This window comes from Delphinapterus leucas, chromosome 7, assembly GCF_059928025.1.
Source record: "Delphinapterus leucas isolate spDelLeu-1000000601 "Yukka" chromosome 7, BTC_Dleu_Yukka2, whole genome shotgun sequence".
NCBI classification, from domain to species: Eukaryota; Metazoa; Chordata; class Mammalia; order Artiodactyla; family Monodontidae; genus Delphinapterus; species Delphinapterus leucas.
In genome coordinates, this window is record NC_143135.1 from 911,969 (window position 1) to 930,107 (window position 18,139).

General features: G+C 66.2%; 1 protein-coding gene across 1 annotated transcript; it reads left to right on the forward strand.

Moving 5' to 3' along the window:
* The first annotated feature begins 213 nt into the window (after positions 1-213).
* Positions 214-16,269, forward strand: LOC111170327 (uncharacterized). Its single transcript, XM_089914210.1, has 28 exons — positions 214-307; positions 667-837; positions 1,118-1,246; positions 1,435-1,582; positions 1,694-1,737; positions 1,812-2,009; positions 2,053-3,382; positions 3,511-4,229; positions 4,567-5,592; positions 5,666-8,155; positions 8,275-8,456; positions 8,735-8,906; positions 9,665-9,912; positions 10,303-10,489; positions 10,747-10,972; positions 11,054-11,241; positions 11,312-11,381; positions 11,616-11,716; positions 12,005-12,036; positions 12,293-12,473; positions 12,855-12,972; positions 13,024-13,087; positions 13,504-13,620; positions 14,008-14,094; positions 14,206-14,328; positions 14,465-14,506; positions 14,566-14,777; positions 15,453-16,269. Exons 1-28 carry the CDS (start codon positions 214-216, stop codon positions 15,673-15,675), a joined length of 8,922 nt encoding a protein of 2,973 aa, XP_089770336.1. The 3' UTR covers positions 15,676-16,269.
* Positions 16,270-18,139: the final 1,870 nt, after the last annotated feature.

Genomic DNA, 18,139 nt, shown 5'->3' on the forward strand with positions numbered 1-18,139 from the left:
ATGTCACCTCTCGGTCCTCCCCCACATTCCCTGAGCCGCCAGCCCCCAGCACGGACAGAAACCTCAGGGGGCCTCAGCCCAGCCGGGCCCCACGGAAGCGGAGGATTGCCACAGCCTGAGAGCCTTCCCCGAAGCCCTTCCTGCTACTTAACAAGGACCGCAGGGCCCACTCACCGACTCGGTCTCGTGATCCGGGACTCGCGGGTGCCGAGCATGCGGCGTAGTGGGACTGGTCCGCGGCTGACGCTGGCCAGCCTGCGTGAGGCCTCGCGTCCCGCCGGGCTCGCAGCCCCCGCCCGCACCCCGGGTGCCCTGCCCGCTGGCTCAGAAAGTCCTTTGTGAACCTGACACAGCAGTCTCCACCTCGGACGGTGCCGCCCGTGGTGGCAGATGCGAGACACGGTGGCCCTGGTCTCTGCCGCCTGGGAGGGAGGAGCGGGGGCACCCCTCCCCCTGAGGAGACAGCACCCCGTTTGCCAGGACAGGTCACAGCACGGTCACAGGGAGGGCTGGCCTACAGCTAAGTGAGTGGCCGAGCAGAGGCGAGGGACGAGTGGCAGGGGTGGGTGCCCAGGTGGGCGCGTCGCAGACGGCAGGTGGGGGGTTGCCGTGCAGATCGGGAGCCGGCTGCCCAGGGGCCGGGGATTGGCTCTTCTCACTGAGCAGACCCCACCCCCCAGGTCGACTCCACCAGGTACTACGAGGCCTGCGTGAGCGACGCGTGCGCCTGCGACTCGGGGGGCGACTGCGAGTGTTTCTGCACGGCCGTGGCCGCCTACGCCCAGGCCTGCCACGAAGCGGGCGTGTGCACGTCCTGGCGGACCCCGGACATCTGCCGTGAGTCGGGCTCTGGCCATGGTGGCGGCATGAGGCGCAGCTGCCCCAGCTCTGGGGCCTGACGGGCACGCATGCACACATAAGGACACGTGACACGTGTGTACTACACGCACGTGCTCACGTGCGTGTGCGTACAAACCAGACAGAGAGGTCGCCCCCAAATGGGATGGCTCAGCGGGGGACAGGAATTTGGGGGGCAGGCCCTGAGACCCCTCGGACCTGGGAGGAGTGAGGTGACGGGGCCCGGCGGGCGCCCACAGCCTCTCTCCCCCTCACTCAGCCCTGTTCTGCGACTACTACAACCCCCAAGGGGAGTGCGAGTGGAGCTACCAGCCCTGCGGGGACCCCTGCCTGAGGACCTGCCGGAATCCCCGCGGGCACTGCCTGATGGACCTGCCAGGCCTGGAAGGTGAGGGCAGGCTGTTCCAGGGAGGCCATGCCTCGTCACCCCAGCACAGCTGCAGGCAGCGGGGCAAGGGGGCTCCTGCCTCCCCATGCCCACCCTCGGGACGGGGGGACAGAGATGGGTGGCGGCCGGGGCAGCCCCACCGCCTGGCCTGAGAGGGGAGTGTTCTCCCTGCCCTGTGCCCGCCCCAGGTTGCTACCCAAAGTGCCCACCCAGCAAGCCATTCTTCAATGAGGACCAGATGAAGTGCGTGGCCCAGTGTGAGGGCTGCTACGACGAGGATGGAAACTACTATGATGCTGGCACCAGGGTCCCCACGGCGGAGAACTGCCGGAGCTGGTGAGCCAGTGGCGGAGCGGGAGTGGGGTCTGGGAGGACAGGAAGCAGGGCCGGGCGCACACGGTAAGGCCTGCGCCCTGCTGGCCCTCAGCTCTTCTCTCTCCCTCCCAGCGACTGCACCTCCAGAGGCCTGCAGTGCACATACAGCCCCGCGGGTAAGCGGGGGCCTGTTGGTTTGAGGGATGGGGGCTGGGGGCTCTGAATGAGCCCTGTACCTGTCCGTCTCCAGCCTGTACGTGCACCTACGAGGGCAGAACCTATGCCTACGGAGACGTCATCTACAACACGACCGACGGGCTGGGCGCCTGCCTGATTGCCATCTGCAGAGACAATGGAACCATCGTCCGAAAGGCCGAGGAGTGCCCCGGAACCACACCCACAATGCCTTTCACCTTCACCAGCACTGCGGCTCCACCCTCCACCACGGGTAAGCCTGGCAGACACACCACCGGTCCTGCCTCACTCACCAGAGCCCCTGACCCCGGTGATGGTCTGGGTGCCAAGGGAGAACCCAGTGGGCACCTGGTACAGGTGTCCTGGGTGCAAAGGATGGCCCGGGGCCAACGCTGGGGCAAGGGGACATGAGTCACCTCTCCTCTGGGCCGGCGAGGACACAGAGGATGCTGATGGGGACCCCGGCACCCCACCCACAGGCTCGGTCCCCACACCCTCCACCGTGTGCGTGCGGGAGCATTGCCGCTGGTCTGACTGGTACGACAGTGGACGTCCAGAGCCGGGCACGGAAGGGGGCGACTTCGAGACATTCGAGAACCTGAGGCAGAGGGGCTACCAGTTCTGCCCGGCCCCAGCGCATGTCGAGTGCCGGGCCCAGCAGTTCCCGGATACGCCTTTGGAGAAGCTGGGTCAGAAGGTGGAGTGTGGCCAGGCCCGGGGGCTGACCTGCCTCAACAGAGAGCAGAACACCCTGCTCTGCCACAACTACGAGCTGAGGGTCCTCTGCTGCGGCTACGTGCCCTGCAGCACCAGCCCGGCCCCGGGCGCCAGCCAGCGGCCATCCTCCACCCAGACCACACCCACCAGAGGAACCTCCCTCCTGTCCACGGCGGCCTCCACCTCACAGACACCATCCACCAAGTCCACCTCAACCATGACCCGAGTGGGCAGCAGCTCTGTGGTCCCGGCCACCACCACCTGTGAGCCCCGCTGTCAGTGGACAGAGTGGTTTGACGAGGACTACCCCAAGTCCGAAAAGGCCGGAGGGGACGTCGAGTCCTACGACAAGATCAGGCGTGCGGGAGGGGCCGTGTGCGAGCAGCCCCAGGGCATAGAGTGCCAGGCCGAAAACTTCCCCAACGTGAGGCTGGAGGAGCTGAATCAGCGCGTGCACTGTGACGTCAGCTTCGGCCTGGTCTGCAGGAACGACGAGCAGGTGGGCCTGTTCAAGATGTGCTACAACTACAAAATCCGCGTGCTGTGCTGTGGGTACAGCCACTGCGGGGAGCCCACATCCCCCACCACCACTGCCACTGCATCCAATGCCACAGCCACCACGGCCAGCACCTCCACTGCCACAGCCACCACTGTGGCCACCTCTACAGCTCCCACTGCCACCACCTCCACTGCCACAGTCCCCACCCCCTTAGCCCCCACGTCCCCCACCTCCACCTCCACAGCCACCACTGCCACAACCTCCACTGCTACAGTCACCACTATGGCCACCTCTACAGCCCCCACTGCCACAGCCCCCACGCCCCCACTGCCACTGCATCCACTGCTACAGTCACCACTGCCACCTCTACAGCTCCCACGGCCACCACCTCCACTGCCACAGCCACCACTGTGACCACCTCTACAGCTCCCACTGCCACCACCTCCACTGCCACAGCCCCCACTGCCACCACCTCCACTGCTACAGTCACCACTGCCCACTGCCACAGCCCCCACCGCCACCACCTCCACTGCCACAGCCCCCACCGCCACCACATCCACTGCCACAGCCCCCACCGCCACCACATCCACTGCCACAGCCCCCACCGCCACCACCTCCACTGCCACACCCCCCACCGCCACCACATCCACTGCCACAGCCCCCACTCCCACCTCTACAGCTCCCACTGCCACAGCCCCCACGGCCACCACCTCCACTGCCACAGCCCCCACTTCCACTGCATCCACTGCTACAGTCACCACTGCCACCTCTACAGCTCCCACTGCCACTGCATCCACTGCCCCCACCGCCACCACATCCACTGCCACAGCCCCCACTGCCACCTCTACAGCTCCCACTGCCACCATATCCACTGCCACAGCCCCCACCGCCACCACATCCACTGCCACAGCCCCCACTGCCACTGCATCCACTGCTACAGTCACCACTGCCACCTCTACAGCTCCCACTGCCACCACATCCACTGCCACAGCCCCCACTGCCACCACATCCACTGCCACAGCCCCCACCGCCACCACATCCACTGCCACAGCCCCCACTGCCACTGCATCCACTGCTACAGCCCCCACTGCCACCTCTACAGCTCCCACTGCCACCATATCCACTGCCACAGCCCCCACTGCCACCGCATCCACTGCCACAGCCCCCACTGCCACTGCATCCACTGCTACAGTCACCACTGCCACCTCTACAGCTCCCACTGCCACCTCATCCACTGCCACAGCCCCCACTGCCACAGTCCCCACTGCCACCTCTACAGCTCCCACTGCCACAGCCCCCACTGCCACCACCTCCACTGCCACCACCTCCACTGCCACAGCCCCCAGTGCCACCACCTCCACTGCCACAGCCCCCACTGCCACTGCATCCACTGCTACAGTCACCACTGCCACCTCTACAGCTCCCACTGCCACTGCATCCACTGCCCCCACCGCCACCACATCCACTGCCACAGCCCCCACCGCCACCACATCCACTGCCACAGCCCCCACCGCCACCACATCCACTGCCACTGCATCCACTGCCCCCACCGCCACCACATCCACTGCCACAGCCCCCACTGCCACCTCTACAGCTCCCACTGCCACCATATCCACTGCCACAGCCCCCACTGCCACCACCTCCACTGCCACAGCCCCCACCGCCACCACATCCACTGCCACAGCCCCCACTGCCACCTCTACAGCTCCCACTGCCACCATATCCACTGCCACAGCCCCCACTGCCACCTCATCCACTCGTACAGCCACCACTGTGGCCACCTCTACAGCCAGCCATCACATCCACTGCCACAGCCCCCACTGCCACCACCTCCACTGCCACAGCCCCCACTGCCACCTCTACAGCTCCCACTGCCACCACATCCACTGCCACAGCCCCCACTTCCACTGCATCCACTGCCACAGCCCCCACGGCCACCACATCCACCGCTACAGTCACCACTGTGGCCACCTCTACAGCTCCCACTGCCACCACCTCCACTGCCACAGCCCCCACGACCACCATCTCCACTGCCACAGCCCCCACGACCACCATCTCCACTGCCACAGCCCCCACTGTGGCCACCTCTACAGCTCCCACTGCCACCACATCCACTGCCACAGCCCCCACGGCCACCATCTCCACTGCCACAGCCCCCACGACCACCATCTCCACTGCCACAGCCCCCACTGTGGCCACCTCTACAGCTCCCACTGCCACCACATCCACTGCCACAGCCCCCACCGCCACCGCATCCACTGCCACGGCCCCCACGGCCATCACATCCACTGCCACAGCCCCCACGGCCACCACCTCCACTGGCACAGCCCCCACGACCACCATCTCCACTGCCACAGCCCCCACTGTGGCCACCTCTACAGCCTCCACTGCCACAACCTCCACCGCTACAGTCACCACTGCAGCCACCTCCACTGCTGCCACTGCCACAGTGGCCACCTCTGCTACCACAGCCACCACGTCCCCCACGGCCTCCAGCACCACCACCGCTGTGCCACCAGCCACGCCACACACAACATGGCTGGGGAGCACAGGGGTGACCAGGTCCCCCGCCAGCAGTGCCACACCAGCACCTTCCCTTTCCACGGGGCTGACAGTCCGAGTGACATCCTCGAGGCCCAGCCACACAGGCACGCTCCCAGTGTCTGCTGCGGGGCTCCTCACATCTCCCCCAGCGTCCACAGAGCCCACCATCCCAGGGAGGGCCACGTCGGTCCTCCCGACTCACACAGCCTCGAGGGGGCCCACCCCGGCGTCAGTGACGACGCAGACCTCCACGTCTCAGCTGCTGACAGGAGCAGCAGTGAGCACAACGGGCACCACCTCCACGGGCCCGCTGTCCACCTCGCACCCTGAGACCAGCACGTCGGGAACCCTGCTGCCGATGGCCACCACCACCTGTGAGCCCCGCTGTCAGTGGACAGAGTGGTTTGACGAGGACTACCCCAAGTCCGAAAAGGCCGGAGGGGACGTCGAGTCCTACGACAAGATCAGGCGTGCGGGAGGGGTCGTGTGCGAGCAGCCCCAGGGCATAGAGTGCCAGGCCGAAAACTTCCCCAACGTGAGGCTGGAGGAGCTGAATCAGCGCGTGCACTGTGACGTCAGCTTCGGCCTGGTCTGCAGGAACGACGAGCAGGTGGGCCTGTTCAAGATGTGCTACAACTACAAAATCCGCGTGCTGTGCTGTGGGTACAGCCACTGCGGGGAGCCCACGTCCCCCACCACCACTGCCACTGCATCCAATGCCACAGCCACCACGGCCAGCACCTCCACTGCCACAGCCACCACTGTGGCCACCTCTACAGCTCCCACTGCCACCACATCCACTGCCACAACCTCCACCGCTACAGTCACCACTGCAGCCACCTCCACTGCTGCCACTGCCACAGTGGCCACCTCTGCTACCACAGCCACCACGTCCCCCACGGCCTCCAGCACCACCACCGCTGTGCCACCAGCCGCGCAGTCCAAGACATGGCCGGGGAGCACAGGAGTGACCAGGTCCCCCGCCAGCAGTGCCACACCAGCACCTTCCCTTTCCACGGGACTGACAGCCCGAGTGACATCCTCGAGGCCCAGCCACACAGGCATGCTCCCAGTGTCTGCCATGTCGGTCCTCCCGACTCACGCAGCCTCAAGGGGGCCCACCCCGATGTCGGTGATGACACAAACCTCCACGTCTCAGCTGCTGACGGGAACAGCAATGCGCACAACGGGCACCACCTCCACGGGCCCGCCGTCCACCTCACACCCTGAGACCAGCACGCTGAAAACCCTGGTGTCGACGGGCACCACTGGGGCCACCACCAGCACAACCAGTTGTCAACCCAAGTGCCAATGGACAGAGTGGTTTGATGTGGACTTCCCCACCTCGGGGGTCAGGGGCGGAGACATGGAGACCTATGACAACATCCGGGCTACGGGTGGCAAGGTGTGTCAGCAGCCACAGAAGATTGAATGCCGGGCAGAGAGCTACCCCGAGGTGAGCATTGATCAGATCGGGCAGGTGCTCAGCTGCAGCCTGGAGGTCGGGCTGGTCTGCAGGAACGAAGACCAGAGGGGGAAGTTCACCACGTGCTTCAACTACAACATCCGTGTGTACTGCTGCGATGATGTCTGGCACTGCCCCCCCACGGCTACCCCCCGCCTCACCTCCACCACACTGCCCGCCACCAGCAGCTCCACAGCCACGGCGCCATGGCCCTCTGCCGTGACCCAGACGGGTGCCCCCACCCCGGCCCCTTCAGCTGCACACGGGCACACGACCACCTTCGGGACTACCTTGCTGCCCACCCCCGTGACGCCCAGCACTAGGGCTACCACCTACACCCGCTCCCTGCACCCCACGGCCTCCCCTCAGGCCACAGAGCTCCCCACCAGGCCCTCCGAGACCACACCCGGACCCCCCATCACCACACCCAGCACAGGCCAGGCCACCCCCACCCGTGCGACAGGTGCCTCCTCCACGGGGACCACGCAGAGTGTCTCCGCCCCCACCCGTGTGACAGGTGCCTCCTCCACGGGGACCACCCAGGGGGTCTCCACCCCCACCCGTGTGACAGGTGCCTCCTCCACGGGGACCACGCAGAGTGTCTCCGCCCCCACCCGTGTGACAGGTGCCTCCTCCACGGGGACCACCCAGGGGGTCTCCACCCCCACCCGTGTGACAGGTGCCTCCTCCACGGGGACCACGCAGAGTGTCTCTGCCCCCACCCGTGTGACAGGTGCCTCCTCCACGGGGACCACCCAGGGGGTCTCCACCCCCACCCGTGTGACAGGTGCCTCCTCCACGGGGACCACCCAGGGGGTCTCCGCCCCCACCCGTGTGACAGGTGCCTCCTCCACGGGGACCACGCAGAGTGTCTCCACCCCCACCCGTGTGACAGGTCCCTTCTCCCCTGGGACCACCGAGAGCGTCTCCACCCCTAGTCCCTCTGCCTTCCCGGGGTCCCCACCCATGACCACCAAGACAGGCTTGCCCAGTGTCTCTCCTACAGGTCCCCTTTTGACTTCCCCCATATCGACCGCCCCCGGGTCCCCACCCACCACCCCTTCCTGGTCTGGGGTGACCTCTGGCAGCCCGGGGACCTTCTCCATCTCCACCGCCTCTCCCAGCCCCACCACAGCCTGCCTTTGCCATGCCTTTGGAAAGCTCTTCCTACCAGGTGAGTGGAGCCCTGCAGCCTGGACGCTGGGTCCTGTGGGCCGTGTTCATGTGCCTGCCTGTCCGGGGATGCCCTCCTGTCCCCCCTCCCTGGCTGACCCAGTGTCTCTGTATTCGTAGGGGACATCATCTACAACAAGACCGACGGAGCCGGCTGCCACTTCTTAGCCATCTGCAACCAGCGCTGCGACATCGACCGCTTCCAGGGCACCTGCCCCACCTTCTCACCCTCGGGGACCTCGGCCTCTGTTCCCCCAACCACCCCAGTTACCGGCTGCAATCACACCATCCCTCCCCGACAGGTGTGCCTCCCGCCTCCTCCCTGAAGCACCAGGCCCTTCTGCGTGCATAGGGTCTCGGGCGCCCGTCAGGGTGACGGCACAACCCCCAGCCCCTCGGTGACCCCCTCCACAGCTAGCTTGGCTGGAGGGAGGCACGCGGGGTCTGGGCCTGGTTAGCACCAGCCCGGCCAGGAGGCGGGGCAGCCCTGCCCAGGCCGAGGGGGTCCTGAGGCTGCGGCGGCGGCAGTGAGGGTGGGTCTCGCAAGTCCACCTGGTGAGCGCTCTGCCCTTCTCTCCAGGTGAATGAGTCCTGGACCCTGGAGGACTGCATGGTGGCTCGGTGTGAGGGTGACAACCGTATTGTCCTGCTGGGGCCAAAGCCAATGGGCAACGTCGTCTGCGTGAACGGGCACCTGCCTGTGAGAGTGCGGAGCGGGGATGGGCCCTGTGACTACAGCTACGAGTGCGAGTGTGAGAGCCCGCCGCTGGGGCTGGCGGGGGAGGGGATGCGCCGCCAGGCATTTGGGACATGCACATGTCCCCCGTGCCCGATGCCCGGGATCACTGAGCCCACCTCCCGTCAGGCTTGGCGGTTTGAAGGGAAGCCGGGGGTTTCTGAGATCAGGGAGAGGAGGGGATCATAACCTGAGGGGTCCTGAGCAGATTTCCCCATGGCGCAGCACGTGGGAGGGGGTGATCTTACAACCCCTGGGGGTCCTGGGGCAGCTAAAATGAAGGACCACAAACTGGGTGGTTCAAAACAACAGAAAGTGATTCTCTCCCAGTCCTGGAGACCAGAAATCCAAGATCCAGGTGTCTGCAGGACCGAGCTACCCCCAGAACTTTAAAGGAGGGTCCTGTCTGCCCCTTCCAGACTTGGGGCCTCAGGCGCCCCGGGCTGTGGCCGCGTCCCTCCCACCTCTGCCCCAGTCATCACGCGGCTTCCCCTCTCCGTCTCTTCCGTCTCTTAGAAAGACACCTGTCGTTGGATTTAGGGCCACTCTGGTAACTCAGGATGACCTCACTCCATGATCCTTAATCACAGTTGCAAAGACCTTTTTCCCAAAGGAGGTCACGTTCTTAGGCTCTGGGTGGACGCGTCTTCGGGGCCCCCATCCAATCTGCTATACCCATGTCATAAACGAGAGGACTGAGGCCCTGGGGGCTGAGTGACTCCCCAAGGTGGCAGCTCTGGGTGGCACTGGGTGAGGCCTGTCCACACCCCCCAGGCTCCTGCAGCGGCTGGGGGGACACCCACTACGAGACCTTCGACGGCACCTCCTACTCTTTCCTGGACGATTGCACCCACGTCCTCATGCGAGAGATCCAGCCACGCCACGGGAACCTCAGCATCCTCCTACACAACCACTACTGTGAGGCCGCCGCCAGCTGCCCCCGCGCCCTCAGCGTCCACTATGAGTCCATGGACATCGTCCTCACCACCACCCCTGGCGCCGACGGGCAGGAGGAAAGCCTGGTGAGTGCAGGCAGCAGAGCGGCACTGGCCTGTCCCAACCTGGTTAGGGAAGGCAGGGGCTGGCAGAGGCCCGGGAGCCCTGGTGCACATAGAGCGCATTTCCTCCGCGCAGAGGGCAGCTCCCATGGGGACTCAGGGGAGGCAAAGGGCACGCTGCGACCTGGGGCCCCAAGCACAGTGACTCCTGAGCAGGGAAGCAGCGTGGGAGGTGCCCGCGGCCAAGAGCATCCTGGGACCCAAATGCGCCGACTGTGACCCCAGGCCCGAGGGGGCATCTGCGCTTCGGGGTGCAGATGCCGAGGAGGGGGCCCAGCATATGGCAGGCAAAGCCCCAAAGGCCAGGCCGCTGCCCCTCGGCCCAAGTCACGGGTTCCCCGGTCACGTCCCCAGATCCTGTTTGGCCAAATGCGGGTGAGGCCGAGCTTCAGCAAGAACGGCCTGACCGTGACGGCGACGGGGGCCACCGAGATGAGCATCGAGATTCCCGCCATCGGCGTGAGCGTCATCTTCAACGGGCGGGTCTTCCAGGCCCGGCTGTCCTACAGCCGCTTCAGCTACAACACCGAGGGCCAGTGTGGTGAGCAGGGCCCCGCAGGACGCCTGCTGGGGGAGTGAGGGGCCGGGCACCACCGCTGCGGGCACGTGCCCCCAGGCGGCCCTGGCTCTTGACCGCCTGCCCCCGCCACAGGTTCCCACCTGCTCCCCCTGCCACCTGCCCCGGCCAGGAAGCAGTGTTTCATAGCTGACTGGCTGCCAGGGAAGCTGGGGGGATGGAAGGGGAGAACAGGATGGTCCAGGGCCCCCCTACAGTGATGCGCCTGCCCCGCCCTCCAGGCACCTGCACCAACAGCCGCAGGGATGACTGTCGCCGGCCCGACGGCACCACGGCCCCCACCTGCCAGGACATGGCCCGGTCCTGGCTGGTTGCCAACAGCAGCGGGGAGGGCTGCTGGGCACCGACCGGCCTGCCCCCGACCACCAGCGCCCCCTTGCCGGCACCCAGCACGCCCACCTCCACTCCGTGTCCCCCGGAACCCCTCTGCGAGCTGATGCTGGGCCCGTGAGTCCTCTGCATGGGCTGGCGGTCGGGGGCAGCCACCCCCGGGGCATCGCCTTGGCCTCTGACCGGCCCTACCTGCAGGGTGTTCGCCGGGTGCCACGGCCTCATCCCGCCCGGCCCGTTCTTCAGCACCTGTGTCAGCGACAGCTGCAGGCCCGGCCGCCCTGACCACCCTGAAGCGCTCTGCCAGAGCCTGGAGGCCTACTCTGCGCTCTGCCGCGCCCGGGGCGTGTGCCCCGACTGGCGCAACGCCACCAGCGGGCTGTGTGGTGAGTCGGGTGTGGCCGCCGGGGGCCCTGGCCTCCTTGGCCCACCTGACACCTGTCCGTGTGTCCGCAGACCTCACCTGCCCACCCACCAAGGTGTATAAGCCGTGTGGCCCCGTGCAGCCCAAGTCCTGTGACTCCAGGTGAGCCCAGCAGACGGGGACGGGATAGGACGGTGGGGACAGCAGGCCTCCCAGGCCTGCCTGAAGGGCCTGGGGGGACCCAGGAGGAGACCCACAGAGGGTCCGGGACCCCAAGCCCCAGATCTCAGGGTGCCATTCCCCCACCCTGACCTCCGACCCTGGACTTCCGGAGTGACCCCAGCCCCCCACCATGCCCACTGCACTCCTCCTTGGACTGCCCTGGTCGCCTTGCAGGAGCCAGAGCCCGGCGAGCAGGGGGCTGGCAGAGGGTTGCTTCTGTCCCGACGGCCACATCCTGTTCAACTCCCACACGGACGTCTGTGTGCCCCAGTGCCGTAAGCAACCCCACACCTGGGCCCTCCCCAGCCCCGCAGAGCGGGATGCGGAGGGCCACGGGGCGGGCATACCCCGGCCTGGGCCCGCCCACCCAGTTCTGCCAGCAGTGCAGGGTGGGCTTGAGCCTTCCTGAGCCCCCTCCTAAGTGACCACTCCCTCGGGTTCTCGGGGGCTTCTGCCCCCAGCAGGAAGAAGAGGCCTCTGTTGGGGGGAGGGGTGGCCAGGCCTGCTGGGCCCCAACCCCAGCACTCCCAGTGACCCCCTTTCTCCCCGTTCTTCCCTCCCAGCCTGCGTGGGACCAGATGGGTTTCCCAAATTCGTGAGTGTTCTGCCCACAGCTGCCTGACTCCTTGCTTGAGCAGAAGGAGGGAGGGCGTCCCCATCTCAGGGCGGCAGCTCTACCCGGGCCAGGGAGGGGCTGGTGTGGGCACCCCAGCGTGAGCTGCATCACCGTCACACGCCTGCTCCAGAGACGGGGAGGCTGAGGGCTGGGGCCTGACCCGCTGCTGGACGCAGCCCCAGAGGCCGGGGCACCACCCAGGAGCCCTGGGGGACCCTGACCTGGTCTGTTCCAGCCCGGAGAGCGGTGGGTCAGCAACTGTCAGTCCTGCGTGTGTGACGAAGACTCCGTGTCGGTGCAGTGCGCCCCCGTGCAGTGCGAGGCCCGGGACCGGCCACCGGAATGCGGCCGGGCCGGCTTCGTGGCCCAGACCAGGCCCCTGGCCGACAACCCTTGCTGCATGGAGACTCTGTGTGGTGAGGCCTGCACCCCAGGGGACCGGGTGGAGGACGGTGTTGGGCACAGGCCGCATGGCCGGCAGACCTGCAGGGTAGAAAAGAGTTGCAGGGTCCTAGCTGGACTTGGCTGGACCACGAGGTGGGGAGGCCTCTTGGGCCTTCATTTTTCCACCTAAAAATGAAGCTGATGGCCTCTGGTGTGCCCTGGTACCACCCAGGGTCTTGGGGAAGACCGGGGAGGTGAAAAAGTGTGGGGACCCTGAAGGGCAGCAGAGAGCCATCAGCTCCCATGGAAGGGGCGCTCTTTGGTCCAGCGAGGGTAGGTGTTACCCTGGGAACCAGAGTAGCCAGAGGCCAGAGGGCAGGGACACCCCAGGCAGCCCCCCAACTCTCCCGCAGTCTGCAACAGAAGCACGTGCCCCCAGAGCCCACCCAAGTGTAGGCCGGGAGAGGAGCTGGCCTGCACCCAGGCGGAGGACAGCTGCTGCCCCATCTTCAGCTGCCTTGAGTCTCTGGGGTGGGGGTGGGGCCGGGGGGGTCTGAACACTTCCTTCCGCTGCCTGGGCAGGTCCTCAGCCCTCTCGTCCCTTCCAGGGCCTCAGCTGTGCACCTACAACGGCACCGTCTACGGGGTAAGGGCTCAGCTAGGTGGTCGGGGTAGGGCGGAGAGCGGGTCCGGGGTGGGCACATCCGCCGAGGGATGCCCCGTGTCCACTCCTTGTCTCCCCACGCCCAGCCCTATTCAGCCCCTCCCGCCATGACAGCAAGTGAGTCGAGGCTCCGGGCCCTTTACAGGCACCTTCTGTAGAGAGCCTCTGGGAGCTTAGCTCTCCCAGCAAGAGTTTCGGGGCAGGACTGCACCCTCCCACCCCTCCTGCCTGCCCGGGGCCCCTGCCTGCCCTGGTCTGTGCTCAGCCAGCGGGCACATCTGTAATCCCATGTGAAGAGGAGAGACTGCTCTGTGGGCCTCACCGACACGGGGAGAGGTCCTGGCCCTGGTGCCCCTCAGGGCCCTCAGTGTCACCTCCCCTCACCCTGTCCACTGCAGGTCGGTGCAACCTTCCCAGCGGTCATTCCCTGCCACACATGCACCTGCCTGTCCGTGGACACCCACGACCCGACCGTGCAGTGTGAGGAGGATGCCTGCGACACCACTTGTCCCCAGGTGAGGCCAGCCTCCTGGGCAGACCCAGGCCCCTGGGGCAGCCCCCAGCCACCACACCCTAGGGTCCAGGAAGGGTCTCCAGCTCAGGCTTCACTGGGGTTTTTTTCTTCCCAAAGGGAGGGAGTGAAGCAGGAGGATGGTGGAAGGGGTCTTGGGCGACGGGCAGGACATGCAGGGCTGGGATCAGGTTCCTGGAGGGCACAAGTGCAGAAGGTGCTGGAAGCAGGGGTGAGGCTAAGAGGGGACACTGGGGCAGGGCAGGGGCACTGCCTCACAGAGGAAAGGCGCTGCTAGGGAGGCCCTGGGCCCCTGGGGTATGGGCAGGAGAGCAGGAGGCTGACGAGCCAGGCTGGGGCTGAGGGACGTGACCCCCTCCCCCCTCCCCAGGGCTTCCAGTACTCGCGGGTGGCCGGGCAGTGCTGCGGGGAGTGCGTGCAGACGGCTTGCCTCACGTCCGACGGCCGGCTGGTCCAGGTAAGGGGGGCTCAGTCTCAATCCCCGCGCCCCAGAGACCCTCCCCGCCAGCTCTTCTCTGCCCACCAGATAATCCTCAACCCGGCCCCCACTCTCCCCCTTTTATTTCAGCCCAATGAGACCTGGGTCAACAGCCTCGTGGACAACTGCACGTTGTACCACTGCCAGGCTGAGAACGGGCCCCCTATGCTGACCCCGACGCCCGTCGCGTGCCCGGACGTGTCCAGCTGCAGGGTGTGTGTCTGGGGCTCAGGCCCGCCCCGGAGGCCCCGCCCACGCCCAGAGCCCCACCCACCCGGGAGCCCCACCCACCCCCACCCCAGGAGGCCCCGCCTGCCCCAGCTCGCTCTCTGTCCCCCTTCCCCCGCAGGGCATCCTCCGGAAAATCGGCTGCTGCTACTCCTGTGAGGAAGTGGGTAAGTCGAGGCCCGCCTTCCCGCCCCCAGCCCCGCCCACTGACTCCTCCCGAAGCCAACCCCGCCGCCGGAACCCGACCCCGAGCGGGAGGTGACGTGGGGGTGCGGCGCGGGCGGGGACCTCAGAGATCCGCCTCCACCGCCTTTCGTCTGCCCAGACTCCTGCCAGGTACGCGCCAGCATGACGGTCCTGCGACACCAGGGCTGCGCCACCCAGGCCGCCGTCAGCGTCCCCTTCTGCGAGGGCTTCTGCCCAGGAGCGGCCCGGTGAGCGGCCCGCGCCTCCCCCCACCCCCGGGACACACGGGTACACCACCCGGTGCCCCACGTGTCCGTGTCCCTGTCCCTGGCCGGACACCTGGCGCTGGGCTGGGGCTGGAGGGCCCAGCTTGCTACAGGAAGGAAAGAAGGGCCGCCCCAACAGGGCTGCACCAACCCTGGGGCCTTCCCTGAACCCCCGAGCCCGGCCTGGGAAAGCTTGGCTGGGCCACGTGGGGCAGGGCACCAGGGCTACCACCCAAAGGTCAGAGTCCACGTGCAGGACAGGCAGAATCCGGGGGGACCAGACTGTCTGGGCAGAGCTGCTGGCAGAGCCCCACCCCACCCCCGATGCCCGGGCTGCAGCCAGCTGTGAGCAGACGGGCTGGAAGAGGCAGGAGGATGGGTCCAGGCCTGGCTGGAGGGCCCCGGGCAGGTTCCTGGAGGAGGGGTCTGACAGGGTCAGCAAGTCAGAGGAGCTGCTGTGGGAAAGAAAGGGGGCCTGGCTGGGGAAGGTCGGGGTTCAAAGTGACCGAGAGCGCTGCCCGGGCCAGTACAGAGAAGACCCGAGCGCTCAGGGAACAGGCACGGGGCCGCTGTCTCCCAACCCCCGAGAAACCAGGAGCCGGGCAGTCCGGGCGGTTGTGGCTGAGTGAGCACGTCCTGAGGGCCGTACGTCTGCAGGTACTCCATGGGGGCCCGGGCCACGCAGTGCCCGTGCATCTGCTGCAAGAAGACCAGGGCCCACCAGGAGGTGGTAACCATGCAGTGTCCCAACGGGACGGCCTTCCAGCACACCTACACCCACGTGGACGAGTGCAGCTGTGGCCCATCTTGCGTCTCCTCGGCCCAGGCTCCCGAGGACAGCACCCCCAACTTCCCGATCTATGGGTCCACCACTGTCTGACGCATTCTGCCCCCCCTCCGCCCGCCCCACCTGGAGCCAGAACACGCACCACCCAACCACGGAAACCGTGGGAGCCCACGCACACCTTCCGTGGATACCACTGCCCCCGCCCACTTTACACCTGCCCCAGGTGAAACCCAGGCCCTGGCGGGTGACAGCGTAGTGAGGGTCGGCTTGAGGAGGACCCCAGGCTGGGGGGACCTGCCCTCAGAGCCCCTCCTGCCTGGCCTTCGGGCCCTGACCCTCATCTGAAACACAAGCACCCGCTCCACCCAGGCTCACCCCCGTCCTGGTGTCAGAGGGATGCCCCGGAGAAAACTGCACACCCACTGCCGTGCTGCTCCCACGGCGGGCCTGTGTGCCCCCCACTGCCCCTCGAAGCCCCGTGGTGCACAGGTGACCGCTGGCTACACCTCTTGCAGCTGAGCGCAGACTGAGGCTTGTCCGGGCAAGGCCGGCTACCTGCCCACGTCTGGACCCCGGCCTGAGGCTCCGAGGGCCAAGGGACGGGCCCTGGCGGGGTCGGCACCCCACAGCACCCGCTCTGCTCACCCAGCCCCAGTCTTTGAAAATAAACACCGAGCATCACATACATTTCCTGGTCCTGGCGGATGTCCCCTCCATGTGTGGGCCGGGCTGTCCAGAGCCACACCCCTGCTGGACCTCCGGGAGGGACAGGCGGGGCAGGAGGCAAGAGGCCCCCAGGGTCAGTCTTGGGCTGTGGGAGTACTGGCCAGAGTCAGGGGTCATCCGAAGGTTCAAACATGTGGGTTTTATAAGGAGGTTGGTTCACAGCTGCACAAAGACCAGACGAGCCAACGGGGGAGGCCCACGGGGGAATGCAGAGGGCATCAGTGTGGGAAGCGCTCCCTGCGCCTCTGTGGGGCATCTCCTTCAGGCACTTGTCACACGTCAACTTGCTGTGTATCTGACCTTCGCTTCTCTCTCCACCGAGGGCAGGGATTGCTGCCCTTCTCTTCTGCTGCCCCATCCAGAGTGGAGAACACTGCCAGCACAAGAATGGGATGGGACGAGCTGGGGGCAAGGCTGGGGTGGTGCCCCGGCTTGAGTGTCCACATGGGCAGGGGCAGCTACGAGAGGGTGGGGCTTCCACTGGGGAGGCAAAGGCGGTGCTGGCCGGGGCCAAGGAAGCCTGGCGAACGTGTGCGGGGCGGGGGGCTTCTGGGGCCTCCTGCATCACGTGACCTGCCTCTGCGCTCTGTGTGCGCCTGCCCACCCAGGGAACGGCAGCCACAGTGATTTACATTGTCCCCCATGGGCTGCGGTCCTCAGCTCCTGGGGAAGGCGGGGCCTGTGGTCTCTTTAGTGGCCTTTCCTGCTCACGTCACCGAGGTCTGGTCAGGGCAGGCCACCCTGGGACTGGGCCGGAGCTGGTCCAGGAGGGCTGACAAGGTTACAGTTACCCCCCTTGGTCACCACTGGAGTCAACTGTAAACTTGCCGAGTCTCACAGTCTGATTTCCTGGGGCGGCGGGGTGGGGGGGGCTGTGGCCGAGTCATGCCCCAGCCGTATCTTCGTTAACCCACGTGTAAAACACAGCATTTCCTAAACGTCAGTCATTCTCAGGGCACGACTGCTTCCTTAAACCCACGCACCTCTTACAAAACTAAGCGTTTCCAAGGCACCTGTGAAATGAGTGTCCGTCTCCACAGACCAGAGCTCACGTGTGTGAAGTGTCTTCACCCGTCACAGACTAGAGCTCACTTTGGAGACCAGTGTCCAGATGTGCTCTCTGCAGGCTCTCTCTCTGCCTGGTGTGGAATTAATTAAGGAAACTGAGCTAAAGTTGGAGTCCGGACAGGCCTGCAGGGGAAGCTCTCATGCCCTCAGTGCATCATCAACTACCCCAAACAGGAAGAGACGTCCCCCTGCACGCCCCTGACAGGAAGGCATCTCTACGGACCACCCAGCCGTCCGGAGGAAGGAAGGAAACTCCTCTCCTTCCACGGCAGCCCAGCCAATCAGAGACTGCAGCGGCCCAGCCCATGGGAAGCCTCCTTACTCCGGACCCCCAGCTCCTCCAATGGGCTCTGGATATCACAGCCCCTCCCAACTCCCCCTTTTCCCCATAAAAGCAAGATCCCCTTCCTTGTTCTCTGGATGTGCCTGTGGGCCACCACGGTTCACAGATACTGAGCTGCAATTCCTCTGCTATTCCCGAATAAACTCACTTTTGCTGGTGAAACAACTGGCTATGTTATTATTGAAGTTGACGCTGGACAAGCTGCACCCCACCTCCTCCCAGAGGCCACAACCCCACGGTCACTGAGGGTGGCTGAGACATGGGACCCTGGGACCACCAGGTGCTGCCTCTCAGCCCTGGGCGGCTCTGTGCTCTCATCTTGCTCCAGGCAAGGCTCACCGCTGGTCAGCCAGGTCCAGCCCTGAGTTCAGGGGCCTGATTGGGGTCCCACTGTCCCCCCACCCAGGTCTTGGGCTCCCT